General features: G+C 37.2%; 1 protein-coding gene across 4 annotated transcripts in view; it reads right to left on the reverse strand.

Annotated features, from left to right (window-relative positions):
• Positions 1 to 24,581, reverse strand: part of CDH8 (cadherin 8) — a 230,399-nt gene that overhangs the window by 66,428 nt on the left and 139,390 nt on the right. For all 4 annotated transcript variants that reach the window (XM_080411176.1, XM_080411177.1, XM_080411179.1 and 1 more), the window contains exons 5-6: positions 17,203 to 17,322; positions 2,439 to 2,606 (exon numbers count right to left, since the gene is read on the reverse strand). In XM_080411176.1, coding sequence (XP_080267302.1) covers positions 2,439 to 2,606; positions 17,203 to 17,322 — 288 coding nt within the window. The remainder of the gene's footprint in view (positions 1 to 2,438; positions 2,607 to 17,202; positions 17,323 to 24,581) is intronic.

Raw genomic sequence — 24,581 nt, forward strand, 5'->3', positions numbered from 1 at the left:
AAATCTTATGATGCAGCTGAGTGTTTTACACAAATTGCTCTCAAGAATTATGAATTGTCCTGTCAAGAAGTCATAGTGCAGAGCTGACCAAAAATCTGCATTATGCATCTTTGAAAACCCTTGGCTTTCACAGGAGTGCACAGTTATTCTCAGTACAATCCTACAGTAAACTTCCAGGTAAAAAAATATCTGTGACTTACAAAATGCCTCTAAAATTATTTCAGAGATCATAGAAGTAGGGAAAGTTCATCTTTTTCATTTCTAAAGCCCAGGAGGCTAACGCTCTTTGAAATCAAACCATAAATATACATTTCTGTCCTGCCTGGAAACAATAAACGATAAAACACACTGCTTTCTGAGTTCATTACAATTTACTGTGAAAGCAGCATGTATTACATCTTATGAATTCCTATTTCATTCTGCTTAGGCTCTATTGTAAGTTTGATCCTTTCTTATTTTCCTTTCCAAGCAAATGCCAACTGTGCTTCAACAGTGTAAAAAAAAATACATTAAAGACTTGATCAGCTCTTGTATAAGGCCAGAGTCATGACTAATCTGTAATGCTAGGCAGCATGCTATGAATGCTTAGTTTTAAAAGGCAGAATTTGCAATAACATCCAGTTGCAAGATTTACTATGGCTCACCCTCATTAAATGCAGTGTACACATAATGCAAAGTTACAGTACATGCAGGTATTTTCTCACGAGGTTGCACAACGGTCAGTGCTGTGACAGGGTGGCTATTTCTAGGTGGCAGCTTGAATCCTGCACTGGAGTGCAATAGTTGTAACAGCTTCAAAGACAGCAACTTATTCTGTTGAAGGAAAACTAACCTACGTTTTCCACAGAGGAAATATTTCAGGGATCTGCGATGCAGTTTTCCTCATGTTCCTGAGTCAGTGTGTCACTGTATCCAAACTACTGGAAAACAGATACGAGCAAACTGCACCGGGGAAGTACAGTTTCATCTCCATATACATCCACTCCTGTGCTTCCTGCTGAGACCTCCGGCAAATGTACCAATTAGTACCAGTTGTGTTGCTGATTTTCTGATCAGCTTTTTTTCATACTGGCAGGCAAAAGCTTTTTGAGACAGAAAATGCTGATACAAATATAAAAGGCAGGTAAGCTGGCAAAAGTAGATCTGTAGTCACTGACTTAGAGCTACAGTACATTGCAGGTGTAAAAGGCATGCCCCTCTGCATTCTGGTGATACACTTCAGCCACGAGTCTCAGCTATAGATGTTTACATTATTAGGGAAATTGTCATCATATGTTGGAAAACACTGCTACGTGAGTGCAAGCAATGCAATGTGATATGAAGTAAAAAATGTACGCCTTTCTTATGAGAGAAAACCTTTTACTGTGCATAGAGTGCTTATCTGTTAAAAAACACTATGATGAGGTAATAAAATACATATTTTGTAAATAAGCTTTTACCACTGCAGATGTATTTTACAATTTTTCTCTATCTGTATGTGCATTTTCTAGACTATAGCAGAGGTTTTATCACATGCCAAGTACTAGGACAAACCAATTTTACTCTTTATATCTTCAGACAGGGCAAAAGGGGACTTCAAGTCATACATATGTGGAAAACAATTAATTTTACATTGGGTACATAAATACTTTGTTAGAAAAACATGCCTCTGATAAAGTAAAAATGATACAAAGTCTAGATGCAAACATTCTCCAACCCCAAACCAGGCTCTTAATACCTTACAACTTTAGTTTTTCAGAACAAGCTGGATAAAAATGTAGGTTACTTATAGTGCAATAGATTGTACCTGTTCCAAATAAAACCAATACAGTCATTACACTCTTCCCTCTTCTTTTTTCTTTTTGTCTTCATCTTTGAGACAGACTACCAAGCTTGTAGAGAATCTCAGCAGGATGCCAAATCATTTTAACCTAGCCCAGCAAGATATCCATTGGAACCACAGTAGTAAATATGGATTTTGAATTAAAGATCAACAATTATCTAGACTAAGGCTTATAGCCTTTATTTTCTTCACTATTACCTAATTAGTCAAACCTTTATTTCTTTTATCAGTTATATATGTCTTTTACCATTGGTGTCACTTGCCTGCGTGAGATGGAAGCATGTATAACAGCATCTAAAACTAGCACTTAGAAACAGCTGCACTGAAAGCAAATAAATATATGTTAAAAAATCTCCAAGTCCTTTTGTTTGAATGTAAGAGGGGTAACAAGGAAGACAGAGAGCTGTGTGCACTGTTGTGGACATAAATCCCTCTTTCCTAAGCTCTTAATCAGACAGAGCACTATTAATCTTTCTCTAGTAGCAGCTACATATTTTTAAATTACACTATAAACCCAGGCAATATGATAATTAAAAGAAAAAAAAAAACAAGCCACAAAACCCCCTACATTACTTTTTTATATAAGAGAACATGTAATACATGCAATAGCACTTACTCTGTGCAAACTTAGGAGGATTGTCATTAACATCAGTGAGTGTAATTGTCACTGTTGTAGTTCCAGAGAGTCCACCCATATGTCCTCCCATATCCTTTGCTTGGATGACCACAAAATATTCTTCTTTGGCTTCTCTGTCCATATTGGGAAGAGCTGTTTTAATTATAGCTACAATAAGGGGGGGAAAAAGTCAGACACAGACCAAATCCAGTTTTGCAAGTATTCCTATAAATATGTGTAAATATTTATATAAAAATTGAACTCCTAAACAGCCAGTTCAATTGCCTCTTAGTACCAAGGATAAAGAAGAATTTGAGATTCTCAGAAAAGTATATTCGAGGTCACTTACCTTTATTTATTTAAAAGTGCAATGAAATTGTGGTCCAAAAGCCAAGAATCAATCATACCTGTGATACATATTAATTTTTACATTTTCTTCCTGATAAACATTTTGGTTTCTGTCTTACCTCCAACAGAAATCCATTGTTTACCCACAGAATTCACAACCAGAAGACGACAACGACATAATAAACTTAAGCTGTAAGCACTGTTAACTGTATTTGTCAGATGTTTTCAAATATTTTAAACCCCAAACCATTACTTAATCAGCTCTTGTATATAATGCAGGCTACAGCTGTTCCCTTAAGTCCTAAACTGAGTGCCTAAACCTCTGCTGGAGAATGGCAGCATCTCCTTCTGTATGTCTTTCAGCATAGTCACCAGTACTGCAAACTCCTACAGTCACCTCACAGTCACCTCATTGTCCCTACTCAGGAGGGTCACTTGTTGGACAATCTCCTCAGTAAGCTGCTATAACCCACTTTATTAGGTTAGAAGTTTTTAAAGACAGAGAAGTAAAACGATCTGTAGTATATAAAATACAAAATGTCAGTGAGCTAGCAGGAAGGTATCTGCAAGGGACAGTCCAGTTAAATACGGGGCCAGATTCAGGCAAACCCCTATAAACTTTATGAACATCTAATAGAAAAAAAAAAAAAAATCTGTCCAAAAATTTCTCCACCTGTAATGTGATATTATATTGAAAACATTCAGTATGAGAAGTGCAATACTAAATGTTTAATGGTAGATTTCAATCATACTCATGACAGTCTAGTAATGTTCATTATAATAAAAAGATCATAATCAGCTAAAGAACTCCCACTAGACCTAGGGAAAACAACTCTAAATATTAAAGTAAAACATGGCATTTATTTCCTTTTAATCCTGTTTTTGAATTCTATTTTTTAAAAAAATAATTTGTCTGTGAAGAGAGAACACGAAGTTCAAGTTATTGAATTATCTTAGTGGTTAAGCGAAGTGTAAGAGTGCTGAGGGGAACTGAACCACCATTGCAGCAGCTCCTTTAAACCATGGTGTTTGAGGGTTCTTATGAGGCATAAAGAAGAGCGCCTTGTACTTAGAGAGTTGAAGGGCACAGTTTATGGGCAGACATTGACAGTGACTCACCAAGTCTTTGGAAGTCATTAAAAAAAAAAAAAGAAGGGAAGATTTCTATATTGTACTGTATATTTGTTAAGATGTGCATGTTGAATAGAGTGGCCAAGTTCACACTCTGAATCATACATATCTGTTACGGGGCCTGATCATGCATTTCATTAGCTCTCAGACTGTATTTATTGGTTCTCTCCCCCCGCACCCCCCACCCCACCCCCCATTCTTTATTAAGTACTGTCAGGAGGGTTTGGATGTCAATCAATACTTACTGCAAATCCCTTAGTTTTGATTTCTCTATTGGGACTAACATAGCTATGGAGACTTCAAATAGCAATTTTTCTTTCACATGGGATAGTTTATATTAAATAAGCTTCTTAGATATGACACTGGCTGAAATGCCAAGATTGTCTATTCATGTACTTCTGGTGAATAAAGAAATGTTCCTGTTCCTTATCATTAATAGAGATGCATTTTAGTAAATTTTAGAATCCATTTATCTTTAGTATTGTAACATTAGGAATCTGATCAGACCTTCTCTTCTTGGCTGAGCAAAGGACCAAGCTAAGAACAAGGGGGTGTAAGGAATTCCAATACAGCAATATGCTTGCTACATAAACTCCCAAACAACATAATATCAGTCTTGTAACCTACACTTTTGTAAATGATCACCATAAAATATTGTGGGTTGTTGTCTTACATATTTTATAAATATAATTCTGGATGAAAATGAAACCTCTGTTTTATGTCTGCAACTGCATAATCTCTTGCTCCCAAAGAACTGGATGCGTAATCAGTGATTTTTTCATTCCAGCATGGGGCAGGAGGGGTTAGGAGCAGCAAGGCCAGCTGCAGTGCAGTTAGAGGTGAGTTAGGAGCAGAGCACAGAAAAAAGGCAGGCAGGAGCTGTGACCTCCCCAACGAGGAGCCAGACTGCAAAGGGGCCAGTCAGGGTCCCTTTCAGATCCAGAGACAGTGGCCAGGCTGAGCCACAGAGTCTGACGGTCACCCAGCAAGTGCACAGCAAAAAGGTAGGTCTGAAACCAGGCCAGGAAACCCAGCCAGAGGGTCTGGAAGTGGGTCAGAACTGCTAAAGCACAAGACCAGCTGCAGATGTAGCACAGCTGGGGGCCAGCAGAAGAGCCTCAGCCCAAAAGCTGTTCCCAAGGACAAGGAGATACAGCCTCTGCATGAAGCTTTCTTCATGACAGCTCACATCAGCAAAGCAGTTGACCTTGAATGCAGCCAGCTACACTTCTAAACTTAACTGACTAAACTCCTTGAAGGAGGTTGTGCTCAGGACCCGACAAATCCAATGAAATCCAGTGCTTATAAAACCAATGAAGCAGCCTTGAAGTACAACATTTGTGTAATTCAACTATTCTATTCCATCTATAGGAGTGGACAGAAGTTATTCTGCAAAACATTGAAGAATATGCTTCTGTTGCATTTTTTAAATTAAAACAGGGAAACAGTAAAACTCAGAAGATAATAATAAACATTTATCAGATGTGATAGGTGCAAAATACATTCAGTAAAAGAGTAGGGTCATAGTTCCTCTGTAACAGCCTGGGTAAGGAAGGTAAATTATACTTACGTCTAAAAGCATTTGACAGTTGTGACTGGTTTGGACTGATTGGTTTACTAATTGGGAATAATAATGATGCATTCTGCAAATAATTCTATTGTTATAAATGAGATGACTCAAGAAAAGGATGCTAACATAAACTTAGTGTATAAGAATTTGGTCCACATTAATTTTTTTTCACTAACAGAGCTGATCCAAAGATCAGTGAAATATTTGAGTGGGTTTTGTGTTGTCTACTGTAGCTTTTCCTCCATTACTATTTTTTAAGCAGCTTCCCTTGCTTCTTTTTTATTTTCTTTTTTTAAAGCCTAATTTACAGATTTAAGTCTAGCCTACAGATGACTTGTATAAGATGCCACATTTTGTATCCAATTTCCTCCAAGAAAAGTTCATTATTTCAATAAAGTGATGATTTTTCCTAGGCATGTATTTTAATTTGTCTCTTAATGTATGGAACAGTCTAGCCTTTGTCTAAGGTTTGGAAGAGATCAGGAAGATTAAATACCTTAAAGAGCACCTAAATCAGAATTAGAGTTTCTGACTTTCAAGATGTGAAAAATTGGGGGGTGGTGATGGGGTGTGTGTGTGTGTGTCTCTGCCTGTATAAAGATACTAACACAACCTGTTATTTCAATAGTTTTATACATATTTCTATCTGCTGTCTCAGCCATAAACCATTTGCCCAATTAAAAAATAAAGTCAGGTTTCAATTTCAAACATGATAAAAAGCTAAAAAGCCGTTTACTGTTTTAATTACTATATGAGGAGCTGAAGATTTTTAAACACCAAATATAGCCAAATTACACAGGATGACTGTAACCACCAGCATTTCTGTATTCAGACTCTATAGAACAGAGGTCAGCAAAAGAGAAGTGTCGATATCTCTTAGGAGGCAAATTACTAAACATACAAAGTCTCCATCCTTACCTAAGTAATGTGATTGAGACAAAGAGAGACTAAGAGAGTCATGCATAGAGAATTTCAAGGTTAACTATTTGTTCTTTTGCTTTATTCACCAGTTCTTAGGCTAGGCTCACAGGAAGTACTAAAATTTTCAATCTATTTTTAGAAAACAATTCAGGCTCACCAAATAATAATGCACATACAGTACACAGAACATTAACTCATTGAGCATTCCACCTGCTCTACTTCAATTCAACACAGAAACAAATCGAGAATAAAAACATAATCACGTTCAGCATGCTATGATGGATGAAAATGATATGTGCCAAACAGCAGAGTAGTTTAAAAGCGAGGGATGAGAATTACCGTAAACTAATGTAAGGTAGGTAGACGCTTGTTGGAAGATTGTATTCAGAGCAGTTATCAATGGCTTACTGTCAAAGTGGATAGATGGATGAAGTGGCTCATAGGGTTTGTTCTGCTTCTAGCATCATTCAATATTTCCTGAATGATGGAAGACAGGAAGAACTTATCAAGCCTGTCAGATGACAAAGTTGGGAGCCACTGCAAATGCTGGAAGAACAGGATTAGAGTTCAAAACCATTTTGACAAATTGGATAGTCTAAAAAAGCAGGACGCAACTCAGTTTGGCAATTTAAAAGCATCTTGTGTGGGTGAAACAATTAACTTCACAATTACAATAGAGCAGATGACTCACAAGGCAGAAAAAAATGTGGAGTCAAAATGAGCAGAACATGAATCAACAGCGTTTTGCTGATAAAAATGTTCAGACATTTCCTGGTATATTAGCTAGTATGTTATATGGAAAAACTGCGGAATAATCCTTCCAGTTCACTCATATTGGTAAGGCTAGAATGGTGTATCCAGTTTTGAAAAAAAATGGTTCATATAGTTAGGGAGAGTATGAGGAAAGACTTTACAGCCAAATATGTAAAAATTACTGGGAGCTACTTTCCTTTTCCACTGGGGATAAGAGAAGTGATGGGCCTTAAATATAACCCACAAAACAGGTTTAAATTGCAGTGAGAGAGATTTCAGTTAAACAGCAGGGGAACACTTCCTAAAAGAGAAGGTAAGTGCAGACAGAAGGCTGCCTGTAAAATACAAAGTATTTCCATTACGGAAAGTTTTGAAGAACCTCTCGGAAAAATGTCTGTTGAGAATGAAAAGGGACAAACCCTGATCCATTGGGGGCAGGGGCACTCACTGCATTCTCACTTAAGGTCCCTTCCCTCCATATTATGCACGATAAGGCTTTATCTCTATGTACTCTAAAATATTTCACCAACCTTAGACCTGGGAAAATATTCAGTGGCCATGTAGTACAACCACTGAACAGATACCTGCATCATAATCCAGCTATGGATCCTCTGACTAAAGCTGGAAGCATCAGGAAGCAGGTTGGAAGGTAAAGAAATCAAGGAGTAATCTATTTCTTCAATAAGGAAAACACCCCCAATATATGAAGTATTTTTTTTTTTTTTTTGGCTGAGTTGCTTTTCCTAAACAGCTATTGGTGTCACACTGCTCAATAGCAAATAAAACAGCTGCAGAATGGGATTTATTTTTACAGTGGTCCTAAATGTACACACTGAGCAATTTGCACAATCTGCCTCACAACTTGATGCAGTTAAAATGCACCCCTGTGGACTACTTTCAAAAACCTATTTAGAAGAATATACACTGTCTCACACTGAAAAAGATCAGGGGAAAAGAAACAATATGTCAGAGGCTACAGCTGATGAAGAGAAAGAAGAGAAGCAAGAGGAACAATAGAAATGAGGATCTGTTTTTCACTTTTTACTTTCCTCTCCATTATTTTAAGGATCTCTTTATGCTAACACTGTAGGACTACACATAATAATAATTGAGAACATGGAACAAAACCAAGCAATCGTTATGCAAAATTGGAATCTGGCCCTGAAAAGCCTTTCTTAAGCATCTCATTCATCTCACACGTTTTGATGAAGACTTCCTGCTATTTCAGCTTGCCTACTTTGGAACTTTCCTTTCTTCATTTTGGAAGAGCTAAGTAATTGCTTGGATCTTCCTTCTGTGCTAAAATCTTGGTGGAGATTCTTATTAAATGTAAAAGTCATTTAGGACCCAAACTCCTGAAAAATCAGTCCTGTAATTTCTTCAGAGAGCTGTGAAGTGCATTCTTTGTATTCCCATGAAGAACACTGACTTCAGTGACGTTTTAGCAGTCCATAAAAAAGTTTCACTTGGAGATCTGTGGAAAACCTGTACCATAACTCCCAATAAAATAATAGATCGCAACCAACTTTACTGAAAATTAAAAACAAATAAATCTAGTACTTTGATGATGTGATACAAGAATACTGATCCACTTTTTTAATGCATAAAAGTTGTATTTAAAAAAAATAAAAAATATCAAATACACTTATTTCTTACATAGTTCTAATGCCTTAAGATTTTTATTTTAGCAAGACAAGAAAAACATCTGCAGTCTCTAGCAAAATCAGCTACCTTCCTGGAAAAATTATCAATTACAGGAGTTGTCTGAACTACATTCAGATGTAGATACGTTTCAAATCTAAGACATTAGCCACAGTAAAAGTAATTACTAGGTAAGGAATTAAATATTATGTTATACGATTTTATGTGATTTTGTGCCATTTTTGTAATTTTAAGTGTACATTTATGTGGAGTGATTCTGTGCCTTTTTTGCATTTTTAATCGTACATACTTTATTACCATATATATTTTAATAAAGTTAATGGGGAAAATGCCTTTCTGTTAAACTGAGAGATGAAGGTTGAATATTGTTTTATTAATTCTCTTGTTTCTTGTTCAGCCTATAGCCTATTGTATTTTCCTTTTCAGCCCATATTACTTCTATTTTTCTGTATTCTGATCTTACTTTCATTCTGAAGTAGACCTTGCAAGTTTGCCATTGTGCATAAATTAACATGACCTACCTTTCACTATATATATTCTACTTGAATATCATATAGGGTATGACTGGATAACACCTACTGAAATACTGCCTTTTTAATTCAGATGAACTTGTATCATGTTTTATAGTATAGGTAAAAGCTTTGATCTGTACTTACCAGCCAGTCCCTTTTCCTTGGGACCAAGTTTGACTGGCACTGTGAAAGGATCACTGTCACCAACTGACAATGAATGCAGCGAATAAACATTCTGCACTGCATTTATGAGCTTGTTTCCTTAGGACTTTATTTGTAATGATCCTCTAATTCCTATAATTATAGTAGACACTTTACAGAATTGGAATCTTTTTCTGATACTTTCCCAATCTAGCTGTGTAGTTCAAACTCCTTTCTCTAATTCAGTCTCCTGAAGCACAACATTATTTAGATATATAGTCCCTGTTTTCCTACCCAGCATGAGTAAAATGGTTAAGTCCGAACTATCTCACTAGCTTTCTAAAACATTAGCGGTATTGCTCTGAACTGCAAGAAGTATGTGTGATATCAGCTTTTTTGTTGCTACTATTATTAGATAAACTCTAGAAGCAGAAATCACTTTTTTCAAATGCCAGTCTCTCTTGATCTTAAGCCACTCATCTTTGCCTTACACAGAACATCATAACTTTTCAAATGTCTCTGCAGTGATTTTAAACTTCCTTATTAAACAGAAAAGACAGCTCTTACTGTTCCTGAAGGACCCAACCCTACATACCTTATCCATAACAGTTGCACTTTATATTTCTAAATAAAAAGCAGGCACTATAGGACTGAACTTCAGGTCTGCTGTGCTAGCGGTTTGCCAGTACAACTCACTCTCTTAATGGGCTGTCACCAAGACAACTCTCAGAATCACCAAAAAAATCTCTGTACAAACACCTTAACACAACTCCTTAGGTTGCACAGTATACTTGGTACAGAATGACAAGAAAAGGCTTATACTAGTTTGAAAACATATTGTATTTTCAGCATTGAGCCTAAGTGCATGCAATGCTGTCAAGACAGATCTGAGGGTGCTGTAGTGGAAGTGTCCACGTGTAAACTCCAGAAATCAGTGTAAACTCCATAAATCCTTGCATGTGCTGGAGCCGATCCTGCTTCTTGGGAATGTTGCTGTCTGGGCTGCATGGACCTACTTTCTGCATGCTGCTGCACACACCTGCCTTCTCTAGGAAACGGGCTCCTACACATCACTTGCTAAGACATCTACCCATCCCAGTTCATGCCTCTTAAAATTATTTCAGTTAAAATTTAGTTAACTTTAAATCTGTAGTAGTTAGCAAGGATATCACAGCAGAACTAGTACGTAAAATGAGCTAGAAAGCAGCAGCTCAATCCAGGCTCGGACTAATGTCAAACAAGTTCTTTCTCCACACTAATCCCATGAGGGTTTAAATCTAAACTGTTTAGAAACTGAACTGTTTAGAAAGGCTCTGTTGAACACAAGTTCGTTCTGTTCCTAGCATCTCATTACTTCCCCCTTACAGTTCCAGATTACTTCCTCTATCAAAACTGTTTTCCCGTCTCTCTCTAGTTTGAAAACGCTACTTAGTCATTTTACCATGAGTAATTACAGAAATAGTCCCTGTGCCTCTCTTGTTAACACTTCTCAAATATTTGTGCAGTGATTTCATACCCTGCTTTAATCACCTCTTAATCCAGTTTAAACAAATTAAGTTCAATCAAACTTCCATTATAAGTAATATTCTCTCACCTTAGCTACCCTGCTTTGAACTTTCTTCAGTATTTCAGCAGTCTTTCTTATGATGAGGGGTCTCATGAATACTACATGCAGTATTTTGAGGGCAGCTTGTGCTATCATTGATATGTACCACTACTAACAAACTGGACATTAACAACCAGATGGAAGAAATAGTCTGAAACATCACAAAAATAGGTGTAACTCGGAAGTTGCTGTCATATATCCTCTTGTTACCTTACTTGTTTTTATTTTGCTGGACTGTATGTCAAGGTATAGATGAAGGAAGATAATAAAGGAAGCGAATTAAAAGAAAAGATTAAGACCTGACTTCTGCTGAATGCTGTTCTCATTCCGCCTAGGCCTACTTATTTATGTTCTGATTTCAGAACCACAGGTTCAACACTGTGGTCCAGAGAGGACCATATACTAAATCATTAATAGCTCTGTTGATTAAAGCATATGCACTTTCACCTGAAAGTAAAAGCTAGGTATATGGGGTGGGTGGGTGGGTGGGTGTGAAAGAAAAAAAAAATATTCATTCTCCAAAGAAATATCCACATTCTATTAGGAGAGTTTTTATTTTCTAGGTCTCCTGTTCCAAGCTGTACTAACTTGAACTTTGGCTTTGTACCAAATGACTATATCCAAGATGGCAGCGTTTAAAATCTATTCTTTTTCATATATAGTAAAGGTTTTTGCTTGAATAATGCAATGCGTTTTTCATTGCAGTAGGGCATTTGGCGTAATTTGCCTTCTTCATATAACTATGTTTCAGGTATGTGTAGGATTGACATTATTTATGTTCATGTGAAACGTAAATAAGTCAGAAACAGCTGACAATGTATTTTCTTTGCCATTCCTATATTGTAGAACACCATGTCACTTTATATTATGTTCCATTATGATAAGTTCATTTTTAAACTGAGAGTCATGATCTATATTAGATCTTGAAAAACTTAAAAGAAAGAAGTGTACTTTAGCTACTTCTAGAAGTCTTAAGGAACCCCATTCCCCAGCACTGTGGTTGTCATTATTTAGATTATAAGAGAATACATACAATATATACAACATATAAAGCCTTTACAAATAACACACACTAGTCAGGGTATGTGACTTCAGTTAGTCAGATGTAACTATAATGATTTATGGAATACATTTTAGTTCACCATGAGTTTCATTACTAATCTGATCTCATCATGTTGTAAGTTTAGTGTCTTGTAGAAAAAAAACTGAATCTGTATCTTTGTAATGTATTATTTATATTTACTCTCTATCCAACAAAACCCGTAGCTATATGAAAATTCATCTACAAAAAGTGAAAATTATTCAGAACAAGCCATCAAAAAAGCATTTACCCTAAGTCAATTCAGAGCACTGAATGAAAAATAACTTCTGAATTACTTTCTTTCATGTATCTATAACTCACACAGAAGAACTTGCGTACTGGAATTACAGAAGTATATGCATTTTTCATCTAAGGTAATGGAAAATTATTGTTTTATAGGTCACTTACCAATACTTGCCTCTGTGCACCCTGTATTATAGAATTGTTTCAGCAAGGAGGTTGAGAGTAAAGTCAGAGTTTCAACCAAGACTGTGATTCAGATAAGGACTACACATAGTTAATGTCAAATAGGTAGGAACAAAAAAGCAGAATGTAAGCAACTGCTTTCCTCACATTTACCCTCAGGTGTAGCAACTCTTTCTACCACAGGAGCGAAGCCATATCCTACACCTTTGCTCCCTCTGTTTATTCAGAGTACTACAGAAAAAAAGAGGAATTGGGAGGCATGATTTGGCTTATTCCTGATGGTGAGCTCTCAGCATACCATTAAAACTAAGCAGCAAGGTCAGACAATCTTTAGTCTGAGCCAGGAAATGAAAAGTTATAGTTAGTACAGCTTATCTATAGCTGCCCTGGTGCTGGCACCTGCACAGATCCAAATCTGATCTTAACTCCTAATAGACAAAGCTAATGAAAGGCCAGGCACCTAGAAAAATAGTAACTAGATGAGCTCTAAGTAACTATACTTTTGATAACATTTGATACACTCCCATGAATGGCATAAAATCATGGAATCACACAGAGCTGTCAGGGTTGGAAGGCACCTCTGGAGATCATCTAGCCCAACCCCCTGCTAAAGCAGGGTCACCTACAGCAGGCTGCACAGCCACGTCCAGGTGGATTTTGAATGTCTCCAGAGAAGGAGACCCCACAGCCTCCCTGGGCAGCCTGTGCCAGGGCTCTGTCACCCTCAGGGTAAAGAAGTTCTTCCTCATGTTCAGCTGGAACTTCCCGTGGTGCAGTTTGTGCCCGTTGCCCCTTGTCCTGCAGTTTGTGCCCATTGCCCCTTGTCCTGCCACTGGGTACCACTGAAAAGCCCCTGGCCCCATTCTCTGCATGCATTGGTAAGACCTGCTCTCAGTCTTCTCCAGGCTGAACAGGCCCAGCTCTCCCAGCCTTTCCTCATAAGGGAGAGGTTCCAGTCCCCTCATCACCTTCATAGCCTTCACTGGCCCCTCCCCAGCAGTTCCCTGTCTCTTCTGAACTGGGGAGCCCAGCACTGGACACAGCGCTCCAGGTGCAGCCTCACCAGGGCAGAGCAGAGGGGCAGGATCACCTCCCTGCACCTGCTGGCCACGGTCCCCCTCATGCACCCCAGGATCCCACTGGCCTCCTTGGCCACCCGGGCACACTGCTGGCCCACAGGCAACTTGCTGTCCCCCAGCAGTCCCAGGTCCTTCTCTGCAGAGCTGCCCCCCAGCAGGTCAGCTCCTAGTCTGTGATGGTGGAGGGGGCTGCTCCTTCCTAAAATGTTTACATTCAGAAGTGGATCGGTTTAACACAGTCCAGCTCTTAAAACAGTTGATTCCATTTGGGGAAAGACACAATTCTAGACACAATATCTGCATTCAGAAACAATGATGTTTCAAGTGAATTAGAAAGGTTTTCAACTTAGCAGAGACACTAACGAAATGTAATCACATAGAAAATGTAGCTGTATACACATCCACATCTCTCCCCCTTCCCTTACCAAAAAAACCCAAAAAACAACCACCCCCCAAAAAAAAAAAACAACCAAAAACCCAACCCAAATCTAACAAAACACCCCAAACTGCAAATATACTCCAAACCCTAAAATATCTTCCACACTTGGAGGATCATCTTCAGTTTTGATTTCTTTTGGATAACATGCTGCTATACCTTGCTGTGCTGCTTTAATCTGTACAGTGTCATAATAGTATCCATCCCACATGAAAACTTCTGAATGTGTAAGATAATGTGCTTTCCCAGCCTAGTTACTAAGAGTTGTGATGGTTCACATTGCTAAAGTTGGATAAACATAGAGAAACAATCAAACATCTACATACTTTCTATTTGCTTTGGACATTTTCTCGTAAAAATGTCCACCATATCTGCCCACAGCAACAGCACTACTATCCAAACTGTATAGCAGCTAAACTAGTGTGCATGTTTTATGCATCACTACCTCTAAAAGGTAAAACATACAGTGCCACAAGCTACTGCAAAATTGTAGCTATCTTAGCATAATACTATTGGTGTTTTGAGACTGTGTGTAACAACCCATAAACCTCTGTCTGGTATGTAATAAACGTTATTACACCCCTGCTCCAAAATTCTGGTATTACGAAGAAAATATGCCGCATAGTTCCTTACGTTTTTTGAAATCAACACTCCTTTTTTGAAGAACAACTACAAGGCTGCTGGGTTTAGAGCGATCTTTTTCACCCTGTATAATATGCAGCTGCAGTTTCTACATGACTACCTGCATCTGGTTTGCTTAATGACTACATTTCTATGTATATTTATTGTTTACATATCCTAAACAAATGTATGCTGCAGGGCTCTACACAACCGAACATTTAGTACGAAGAAGATTTCTCTAAGTGAAGGAAGACACATCTGAGGCAAAAGAACAACTTCTGCAAATTTTAAAACACTACAAGCAATGGATAGGTCTGTCTAATATCATAGGAATGACTGCATACTCGGGAGGCAACACACTATTTCTGGGTGGCTGTAAGAGTACTATGGTATCTACACTACAGATGAAGGCCATTACAAAAAGATGGCAAAGAAACAGAGGATGGCCTCAGTACTTAAACTCATCCAGTTGCAATGACTTAGAGAAGAACCAAACTGATGTCCTCCATACCTCTAGAAAAATGGGGAATGTGAAACCGCTGACGCGTTCAGAAGTAGCTCCACAATATGAAGCCACTTACTCAGGGACTCTGGCAAAGCCACAGTTGCATTCTTTATGATTAAATTTCTGTTAGAAACCATCATAACTTTCAAGGTAACTGAACTGCTACTCAAAGGAATATTTGTAACTGGAAATGAAGGTAGAGAGGGAATTCAATGCTAGTCAAACACGAGAAAAATCAGGATTTTCGGGTTCACCAAAAAACTTTGGAGTTTTTTCTGGCTTTCATGATAATGGAAATCACTTTCCTAGGTGATGAATAGTTACTTCAGTGGATTAAGCATAAGGTGTTAATGCAATACAAATAATAAACCTGAGTAAAATGAAACTTTTTTTTTTTTTTTTTACATTTGAAATATTTTTGAAGCTGGTTTTGTGTGAAAGAAGTGAAAAATCTTTGTAGATTCAGCTCCTCTATGAAAGCTGATGTGTTCCCATGCTAAAGCACTAACTGTCCCTGTGAAAAAGAGCCTTCAGCTAATCCCCCTCTAATTGAGACAGCTAACTCAAGTCATTATTTCATGCAATAATTTGCAATATTAAAGAAAACCAAATCACATATTTTGATACTTGATTGTCAGGGGTCTATTCAGAGTTTTATTTTCACATGACTTGTGACAAATCAGCCAGCACGAACTAAGGAGCTTCATTAATAACACTCTTGACATACTTATTTTTGAAAGAAGCTACTGTTTTTCCATTGCGCTGTGCAGAATTATTCTTTGCAAAATTCTGTTTTACAAGGAGCATAAAATAAAATACTGAATCGCATTCTAGAGATTGTTTACACGTTGAGGATAGCTGTCTTTTTATCAGAAGAAAATACTTTACAGGATTAATCCATTAATCTATTAAAATTTGTTGACTTACACTGTTACCTAAAGTCCCTGCAAATCCGGACACTTCTAGGAAAGGGAAATAATTTTTCCCATACAATCTCACCAGAAAGAGTTACAGAACTTCTGGACTTCAAAGAGTCTAAGAGTACTCTGTTTAATATTGGAAGAAAATTTAGCACACTTGATCTACCAAAAGCATCCTTTAATAATTTCTCCTAACATTTATTTAATAATTCTGTTAATCTGCACAAGGAAAAGAATTTGTTCTCCTGCTTTACTCCTTTGTGGTCATATATGTTCATGTGTGGTTTTTATGTTTTAAAATTAGTTATAGTTTTCTTCTCCTTAGAAGATCACAGCTGCTTGACTCACAGTGATTAAAACCAGCTTCTAGTAACTGGTGAAAGAATATAAGAAATATTATTAAATCACTTAAAAAAACCCCACTTCTCAGACATAACTAAATGAATTTGTTGTAAGTACGACACATGTACAGAAAAGAACAAGAAATGGATTTATTGGCATTTCTTTCAGATGACTTTCAAGACTTTAAAACCACTGAGAAATAAAGTCATCCTAAATGCATACTAATAAAACTTCATACCAACACTCAGTATCGTGTTCTTTCTTTCCCTCATCCACTCAATCAAACAAGAAAAAAGCATTTTTAATGAAAACACACAATATATTCACAAAAATACCCAAGCTAAACTGTACTTTAACTGGAAATACCATAGTCTCATATTGAAAAGCATGTTATGCTCATTAATTCCCTCACGCCAAGTCTTTCAATCCCTAATCAGTCACAAGCCACATGGCACTTTCACTACCTTTGCTTTTGCTTCAGTAGTTTCTGTAATATTAGCATCACCATTACTTACATTATCATTAATACAGATTTTTCTTTGTCTTTTCAATGATCAGACTCTGATGGAATACAAGTGAGACACATGTTATAACTTGGTTACATCATACATCTACTTATGCTCCCTGTTTAAGTATATTATATGAAACAGGTAAGAGGCACAGTCACTTGTGTAAGTATAGCCCAGGGATTCATGGTCAGAGTCACCCACCTGTATGCGGCTCAATAGAAAAGTAAGGCTGTCCTTCCAGAATGCTATAAACCAGCTTGGCACTGTTTCCATAAACTGGATCATCTGCATCTGTAGCTGTTACTTTAGTAACAAAGGTGCCTGAGTTAAAAAAATATACACAATTAATGTTTACACACTTACTTGAAATTTGCATAACAAAAAATAATTTGAAACAAATATTAATTTCCTTGTGAGTTGTATGACAATAATAAAAGAAGACAAAACATTAACAACTTAAAATATCACTTTTGAACACAAAGGAAATGTTTTTCAAGATTATATATGCCAGTAGAGTGAATGTCCGGGTTAAAAAAAACCACACCTTTTTAGTAGCTGTATTATTTAAAGTTTCTTTGTAGAATGCATTTAAAGCTACCTGATAAATCTCTGTAGACTTCAAGCATTTGCAAAGGAGTCATATCAAAGGGATGTGAAATACAAGGTTAATAATACAATATAATATGTTGCATTTAAGATTTGCAAAATCACATTTGAAAGAACCTTGACAAGTTACAAAGACCACGTAGAAAAGCAATAATAAAAAGGCTTCTTTTTTCTTCTCTTGGCTTGCAGCCATAATAATGGTTTGATGTGGCCACAGTGACAGAGGTAGGACAACATCTATTGTCTCTGAAATGAGTCTCTGCCACTGAGGAGGCCATTGTCTAGCCAGAGTTATAAATCCCATACTCTGACTAAAAAAATAGAAGAAAAAAAAAAAAAGGAAATTGCCCTTTTTATTTCTTAGGCAACATTGCACTTGCCATTTCTGTAAGAAGCAAAATCAAATGAAACTCAGTCAGTTACATTAAGCTTGCTACAGAGACTTTTTTTCCCCCTAAAAATATAATGATGACATTAATTAGGCTAACAATAAAGACAATATCTATGAGGGAGAGAAAGCAAGAGTAAGAGAGAGGTTAAGGGCTGAATTATGTTTCTTATGTTCAGGAAGGAAAAGAATTATAGCACTCACCAAAATATCACCCTTTCTGGGTGTGCTAATAAAAATAGCCTCCTCTTCTTTCTCATACTTTGTGTGCTGTTGAATCCAAATTACATGTCACTTCAGGACAGAAACATTAAACTAAAGGGAGAGGAGATCCCTTTGGCATGTCCTTGCATTGCACTTGCTGTTCGTTCTCTGTAGGGCATATTGCTGCTACAGCTTTGGGCAGTTTTGTTCTTTACACTACACATAAATTATTTAAAATGTGTGCATGTTTTAGAGATAACGTGCATATCACTCAATAGCTTCCATTTCACCCTTTCCCACCTGGCCACTTCAAACATCAGGGCAAGACACAGGGCTAGCAAAATGCTGGATTGTCTAGAGGGATGGAGAAACCTCACTTATGGAGTGGAAGTTCTGCAGCGCCTGAAGTTGTGGCAGGTTTGGTTCATGGGAATAATGGGATTATTCCCCGGGAAGGGAATGCAGCTTGCAGAAACACATGTCACTAGAGAAAAAAATGCCAATGTCGTGTACTGGTAATTAATTTTGGCTACCACTGTGAATTTATCTATTCTTAGAGGGGGGTGACATCAATGAAGGGAAGCAGATCAGCTGGCCGTTATGCAGGCTCTACCATGGCCTCATCTGGAAGGAAAAATGCCCCACCAGCACCCCTCCTGCTGCTCGGCAGGGTCCAGAAGAATCCACGTGGCCTGCAGCTGATGCATACAACACGGAAAAGGAATCCAATGCTGATGAATATTATGTTGCATCTATCTTTGGCAGATGCTTGCTAACCTGTTTCTGTAAGCATGTACTGTTCATGTTTTTAAGCTTAACTGTTTTTGATGTTGAAAGGTGATCTTATACCTAACATTCAATATAATAACCTTTAACCTGCCACTGGGCATGAGAAACAGACTTTATCCTCAACTTGATGGTTGGTTTGTAAGGAATTAACATCAGAAATTTGTTGTCTAACCAATTCCAAATTTTGCTGTACACCCAGACACTAATAGGCAATGCCTGGTAGCTTTGAATGAAAATGATAAAGGGGATAGATGACACAAATGTGGCCCCCAGCCCTGTAGCTAGCACAGCAGCCTCAACCTATAGATGATATCCTGAATGACCTCCTTCACACAGAGATGAATGAAAACAGTAACAGGGAAGCAACCACGAGGCATACTCAGAGGCCATGGCATAGGCTACAGTGAATAAAATAGGGAGCAATGACAAGGAAGTATGCAGGAAGCTTGAATTTGGCTGATGCAAGAGCAGAGGATCAAAAGGACCTTTTGTGGCTTGCCCACAGTAGTTACAAAGCCTGAAAAGTAGTAGCTGTTAGAATTGTCGCACATATTTAAGGTTTCTTTGGCTCACTTTCTGTAACTTACAACAGTTACAAGTTCTCTGTTACGATGTTCCTACAGAAAGCAATCTCTTAGCCGAGCTGTACCTCCCCTCTCATGGGATTCAGGCTACTGCCCCACCATCCCAGCAGGACATTCCCTGCAGTTCACAGCTGCTGTCCCATGCATGATAACAAATATGAACGTAGAGGACAGTGCTTTCTTCAGCTAGATTCAAACTGCAGTAGCAGGAGATGTACTACGTTTCCATGGATGCTATCATAAATCTTCTCTTTTAGAAGATTACAAAACAAAAGAGGTTTGCGCAGAATATCATACAATAGGACAGGGCTGCAATAAAATAAGGCTCATCATAGAACAGTGAAAATTTTTGTAAAAGTATTTTATCTAGGCTGTTTCATTTTGTTTCCATGATATAATTTATACACAAAAGAAAATAAAGAAGTTATTTAAAAATAAGTTAAAGAAGTGTTGACTTCTTTGAGATTGTGTTTGATTTGCCTAGCTGGCTCTCATTTCAAAGGACTTCAGAAATAATTATATTGCTTGTTTAGAAAGATTTGATATATAATGCCTATCGTTTTCTTATTTCACTTGAGAATTTTGAAGAATTTTATAGATATTTATTTCAAGTTTTCAAAACTTAAATGGGTATGTTGATTCTTTGATAAAAGTATCCTTTATCCCAAGTGTTCATTAGATACTGAAGTTGAATACACCATAGTAAAAAGAGGCAATCTGTCTAACATTGCTTCCAATCCTAATGCTCAGCTCTCAATATTTATTTCTTATGATATAAAATAATTTAATTGCTTATTGAGGCCCCAAGTTTATCTGAAATTTATAAAACCAGACATAATAGTTACTATTCCCATTCACTGTTTATATACACAAAACAGGGGAGGCATGTGACATACCCTTCTTTTTTTTCCCCTTACATGACTATAATCTCACATAATAAAACTAATGAAGGGAACAAAAAAATAAGATATTCTCCCAGCCCTTAGAAATCAATTTCTTACACTGCCAGTCTCTGCCACTTAGCACTTCATTTCTGTCATACACAATTCTGAGGTCACTACAATTCAGCAATTTGCTCCTTAAAACCTTATTGATGAAAATTATTTATGAAATATGCAAGCAATCATGAAACAGAAAGCAAATAAATTACTTCCACTATTGAAATTAGTTAAGGTTTTACATAGTTTAAATTTTATCTCCTTTAATTTGTTGGTTTTTTTTTTTTGTGTGTTACGCCTTGAATCAAATCTTCTGCAGGTGTGAAACATGCCACATTAATATGTTCACATTGGCAATAAGAAGTATGTCAGAGAGCAAACTGTCCCCTCTGCAGCTGTGGATGGCATTGCTACACCAGTGCTGCTCTGGTTCCCCTGCAAGAAGGTAACGGTCCAGAAGTGGCAACCCGTCCCACTCCCACAAGCGACAGAACCCTATCCACCTAAGCTTTGGAGGTCTGGAGAACTAAGGGTGAAAAATAATGCAGAAAAAAGGAACTCAGAGCCACCATGGCTGATACTTAGACAATCTCCCGAACACAGCAGAACTCTCTGTGCTTTGGTCTAGAGCTTTGAATTATTGATATTTAAGCAGGATTTTACTCCACTACAGACTCTGCAGTTATAAACCGCGTGTACATAAATATTTTTACATGCATAATGTGTTTAAAGTTTTAAAAATAAAATTACTGATTGAAAAAACAGTAAGAATGTAGGGAAGAGCATTTATTAAGTAAATGCTTTTTGAGAAACAACATTCTGGGTTCTACCCAACAAAAAAACAGCTAAGGTTTCTGTTTGTGTTTAATTTTGACTGCATTTGGCTTGTGTTTGTTTCTTTGTCAATGCTACAACAAACTCATTTAGCTAGAGACTATAAATTTGAAATGGTGCCATTTTTACAAGAAAGCCACTATTATAGTCCAAGTCACTGTTGTCCTAATTACAATAATATAGCAGTTTTATATAATCTGGCCCAACAACATAATCACTGTTTCTTTTTTAATTTATGTTCCTAATATTTCCTTATGTAAAACAAAACCATCTTTTCAATAGATGAGGCAAATTTTAAGATGTTCTGTTAAAAAAACGTGCTGCATTTTTTTCGGAGGTACACTTTTGCGATGCTAATGACCCTGCGATTAAACACGGACTGCGAAGAGATTCAACAGATTTTAATTAATGAATACTTCTAATGTGATTTCACCATTAACCATTGCTGATTGTTTTAGTGTCAGGTTTCATAGTTTCTCTTTGCAACAGGCTAGCAATCAGAGAAGCAATTAGCAATAAAAGTATTTTTATATGGCTAGGTAAGAAAGCCTGCATTTGCTGGCAAACTGAGATTAAAAGCTATCATAAAAATAAGATGTGTGTGCTCAGCTAGTGCTCTTCTGTTGTTTTGGCTGTGTTTTTATGTGCAAGTCAGGGTACAAATTCTGCACATTAGTCAGAAAGAAAAATGCATATGCTGCCACAGGGAGTCGGAAAGCAAATTTTTTGGTGTGGCAGTGAAATGTGTGTTCTGGGAAAAAAGAAAGAAAAAAACAACCAAAAATTCAACAATAAAACCCCCAAACTTGTATGTTCTAGAGGAGGTAACGCATAGCTGTTGCCAGAAATTTACATGAATCCATATTCAATGAAGCAACCATTTTGTTGAAAGATTGTAATGGCTGGTAAAAATAAAAAAATGTGACCATAATGCAATATAGTGGGACCATGTTTTCTCATTTGCCCAGGGACTTCGGCATTTTTTTTCCTTTTCTGATGCCCTTTTTGGTCTCACTCACTCTTTCCTCCTCTTCCCAAACCCTGACAGGCTGAAATCTCCATTCCATTCAGAAGATCTGATAACCAGTCTGACAGGGCATTAAGAGTATATATGCATGAAAAAGATCTACCATTATTTACAAACTGTTTTGTTTTTCTAAAAGAATCACTGCGCTTCACATCTCCAGCTAGATTTTGAGTTTGGCTGATAGTAGCCCTGCAGTCGGTAGCGGTCACAGCAAAGCATTGTTTGCATTCAGCAGGTCAGATAAGCATTCTTTCCAAAATGAAGCCTTTTCTTCACTGTCCTTCTTTGCTATAATCTCACAGGTAGCATGACAGTTGTTGTCATGGTAACAATTTTTTATTGAATAAAACTGCAATAATCTCATAAAAACCTGTATAACTTCTTGACATGTAAATTATTACTGCCTCAAAGCTTAAGAAACTTATTCTTATTTGTTTTTCATTGTTGCTGATTTTTAAAATACAAAAACATAGTTTTAAGCCTTATCATCTCAGATTATTCTACACGAGACTATTTCTAAACCAAAAATCTATGAATTAGAGATTTCACTAACCAAATAAACAAATCTTATATGGAATAGAAATCTGTGTAATGCACTTCAGGACTTCCTAATATGTGTAAAATGCACACATAAAATATTATCATTGGCATTTTAAATTGCATAGCTTGGTGTCTATGCAGATGCATATATGTGGGTAAGTTATACGAGTAGTTTAGCGTTCTTTGCAGATCATACATAATTTCACTCCTAACTTCTACACTAGTACTTGACTATATTTTTGTTATTATTAATAGCTACATTATTGCCAAAGTTCTGAAAACAAAATATGTGGATCAGGTCTCATAAGTCAAGAAAGTCCTCTCCCCAAAGACTCCAAGAGGCAAGAACCAGGGCAGACAAATGCAGGCAGACAACTGAAGAGAGACAGGGAGATGACAAGAGGATGTAAATCGTCCTGGGAAGCCATGCTGTCAGCAGGCAGCGGTGCTGCGGCCTGACCTACCTGCTGTCAGGTTAGCACACCTTCCCCACAGCACCTACAGCACATAGGCATCACGGAAGAGTTTTAAGGACTGCTTTGAGAACAGATGACAGTAGTCTTGTGTAGGTTTTTCAGATCTTCCCACACTTAAAGGAAAGCATGTGAAAAATAGGTAAGTATTTGCTTTGTAAGTGGACATCTTTCAGTGGTGAAAAATTAATGGAGGTGAAAGATGACATCCTAAGCAGCGGTAAGGGATGGAGATACGGGCCAGAAGGATCCACTAAAGGAAACTATAGGCAGCTTATGCTTGGCATGCTAGAGACACAGGAAGGCCAGAATGTATTCTACTGTATTTATACTAGAGTTCTGTATACAGCCACTCCTAGAGGGAAAAATGAGAAAGAAAATGTGTGTACTTTACAGGTGTAATACTGATATGTGGGTGATGAGAACCATATAAATACATAGATAGGAGACTTCATTTAATCTTCTGCAAAGACAAAAACAACAGCAAAAGCTTCCTTACAATGAGAAATTGTACAAGGAGGAATAGCTCCCCAAGGGAAATAACAGAATCCTCCTCACTGAAGAGTTCACTCTATTGCACAGGATGCTAGATAATGTATTCTAAGGGAAAACCCTAGAAAGACAGGAAGATTAACTAATAGGGTAATTTGTCTTTCCCAGCTGTAATTTGTTTGACTCTAAGTAGTGAAATACTGTGATGCTGTCATGATCTTGTTTATGATGATTAAGGTAAGGAAGAAGGAAAAGAGGGTTATTCATACCACTCAGTTTTGGTCTCAACTGGCTAAATTAGATACGTAGCTGCACTAGCTTTCTGCTCTGTATAAGGGAGGAAAACAGAATTGTCCTTTCATGGGAATCTGTGTTCTTGGTTGACCAGCGAGGAATCCAAATTAAATTAGCCAGCTAATGCAAATGTCTAAGTTTTAACATATGACTACTGTCTTACGCGTATGTACTCAAATTAGGCCATACCAATCTATAATACTAACCCTCCAGGAACTTCAGGCATGTAAGCTGGCACATCAACATATAGGAAAAGCACAAGTCTTGCAAGACTTTTGTTTCTGTTTACATTATTTTCCAAATATATATATATATATATATATAAAGACCTATGTGCACTTACGCACTCATTTAGACAAATACATATAATTTCTGCAATAAACTGCAAATCATTTCATATTCAGTTTTTTA

Source organism: Falco punctatus (genome assembly GCF_963210335.1).
Source record: "Falco punctatus genome assembly, chromosome: 14".
Lineage (NCBI taxonomy): Eukaryota > Metazoa > Chordata > Aves > Falconiformes > Falconidae > Falco > Falco punctatus.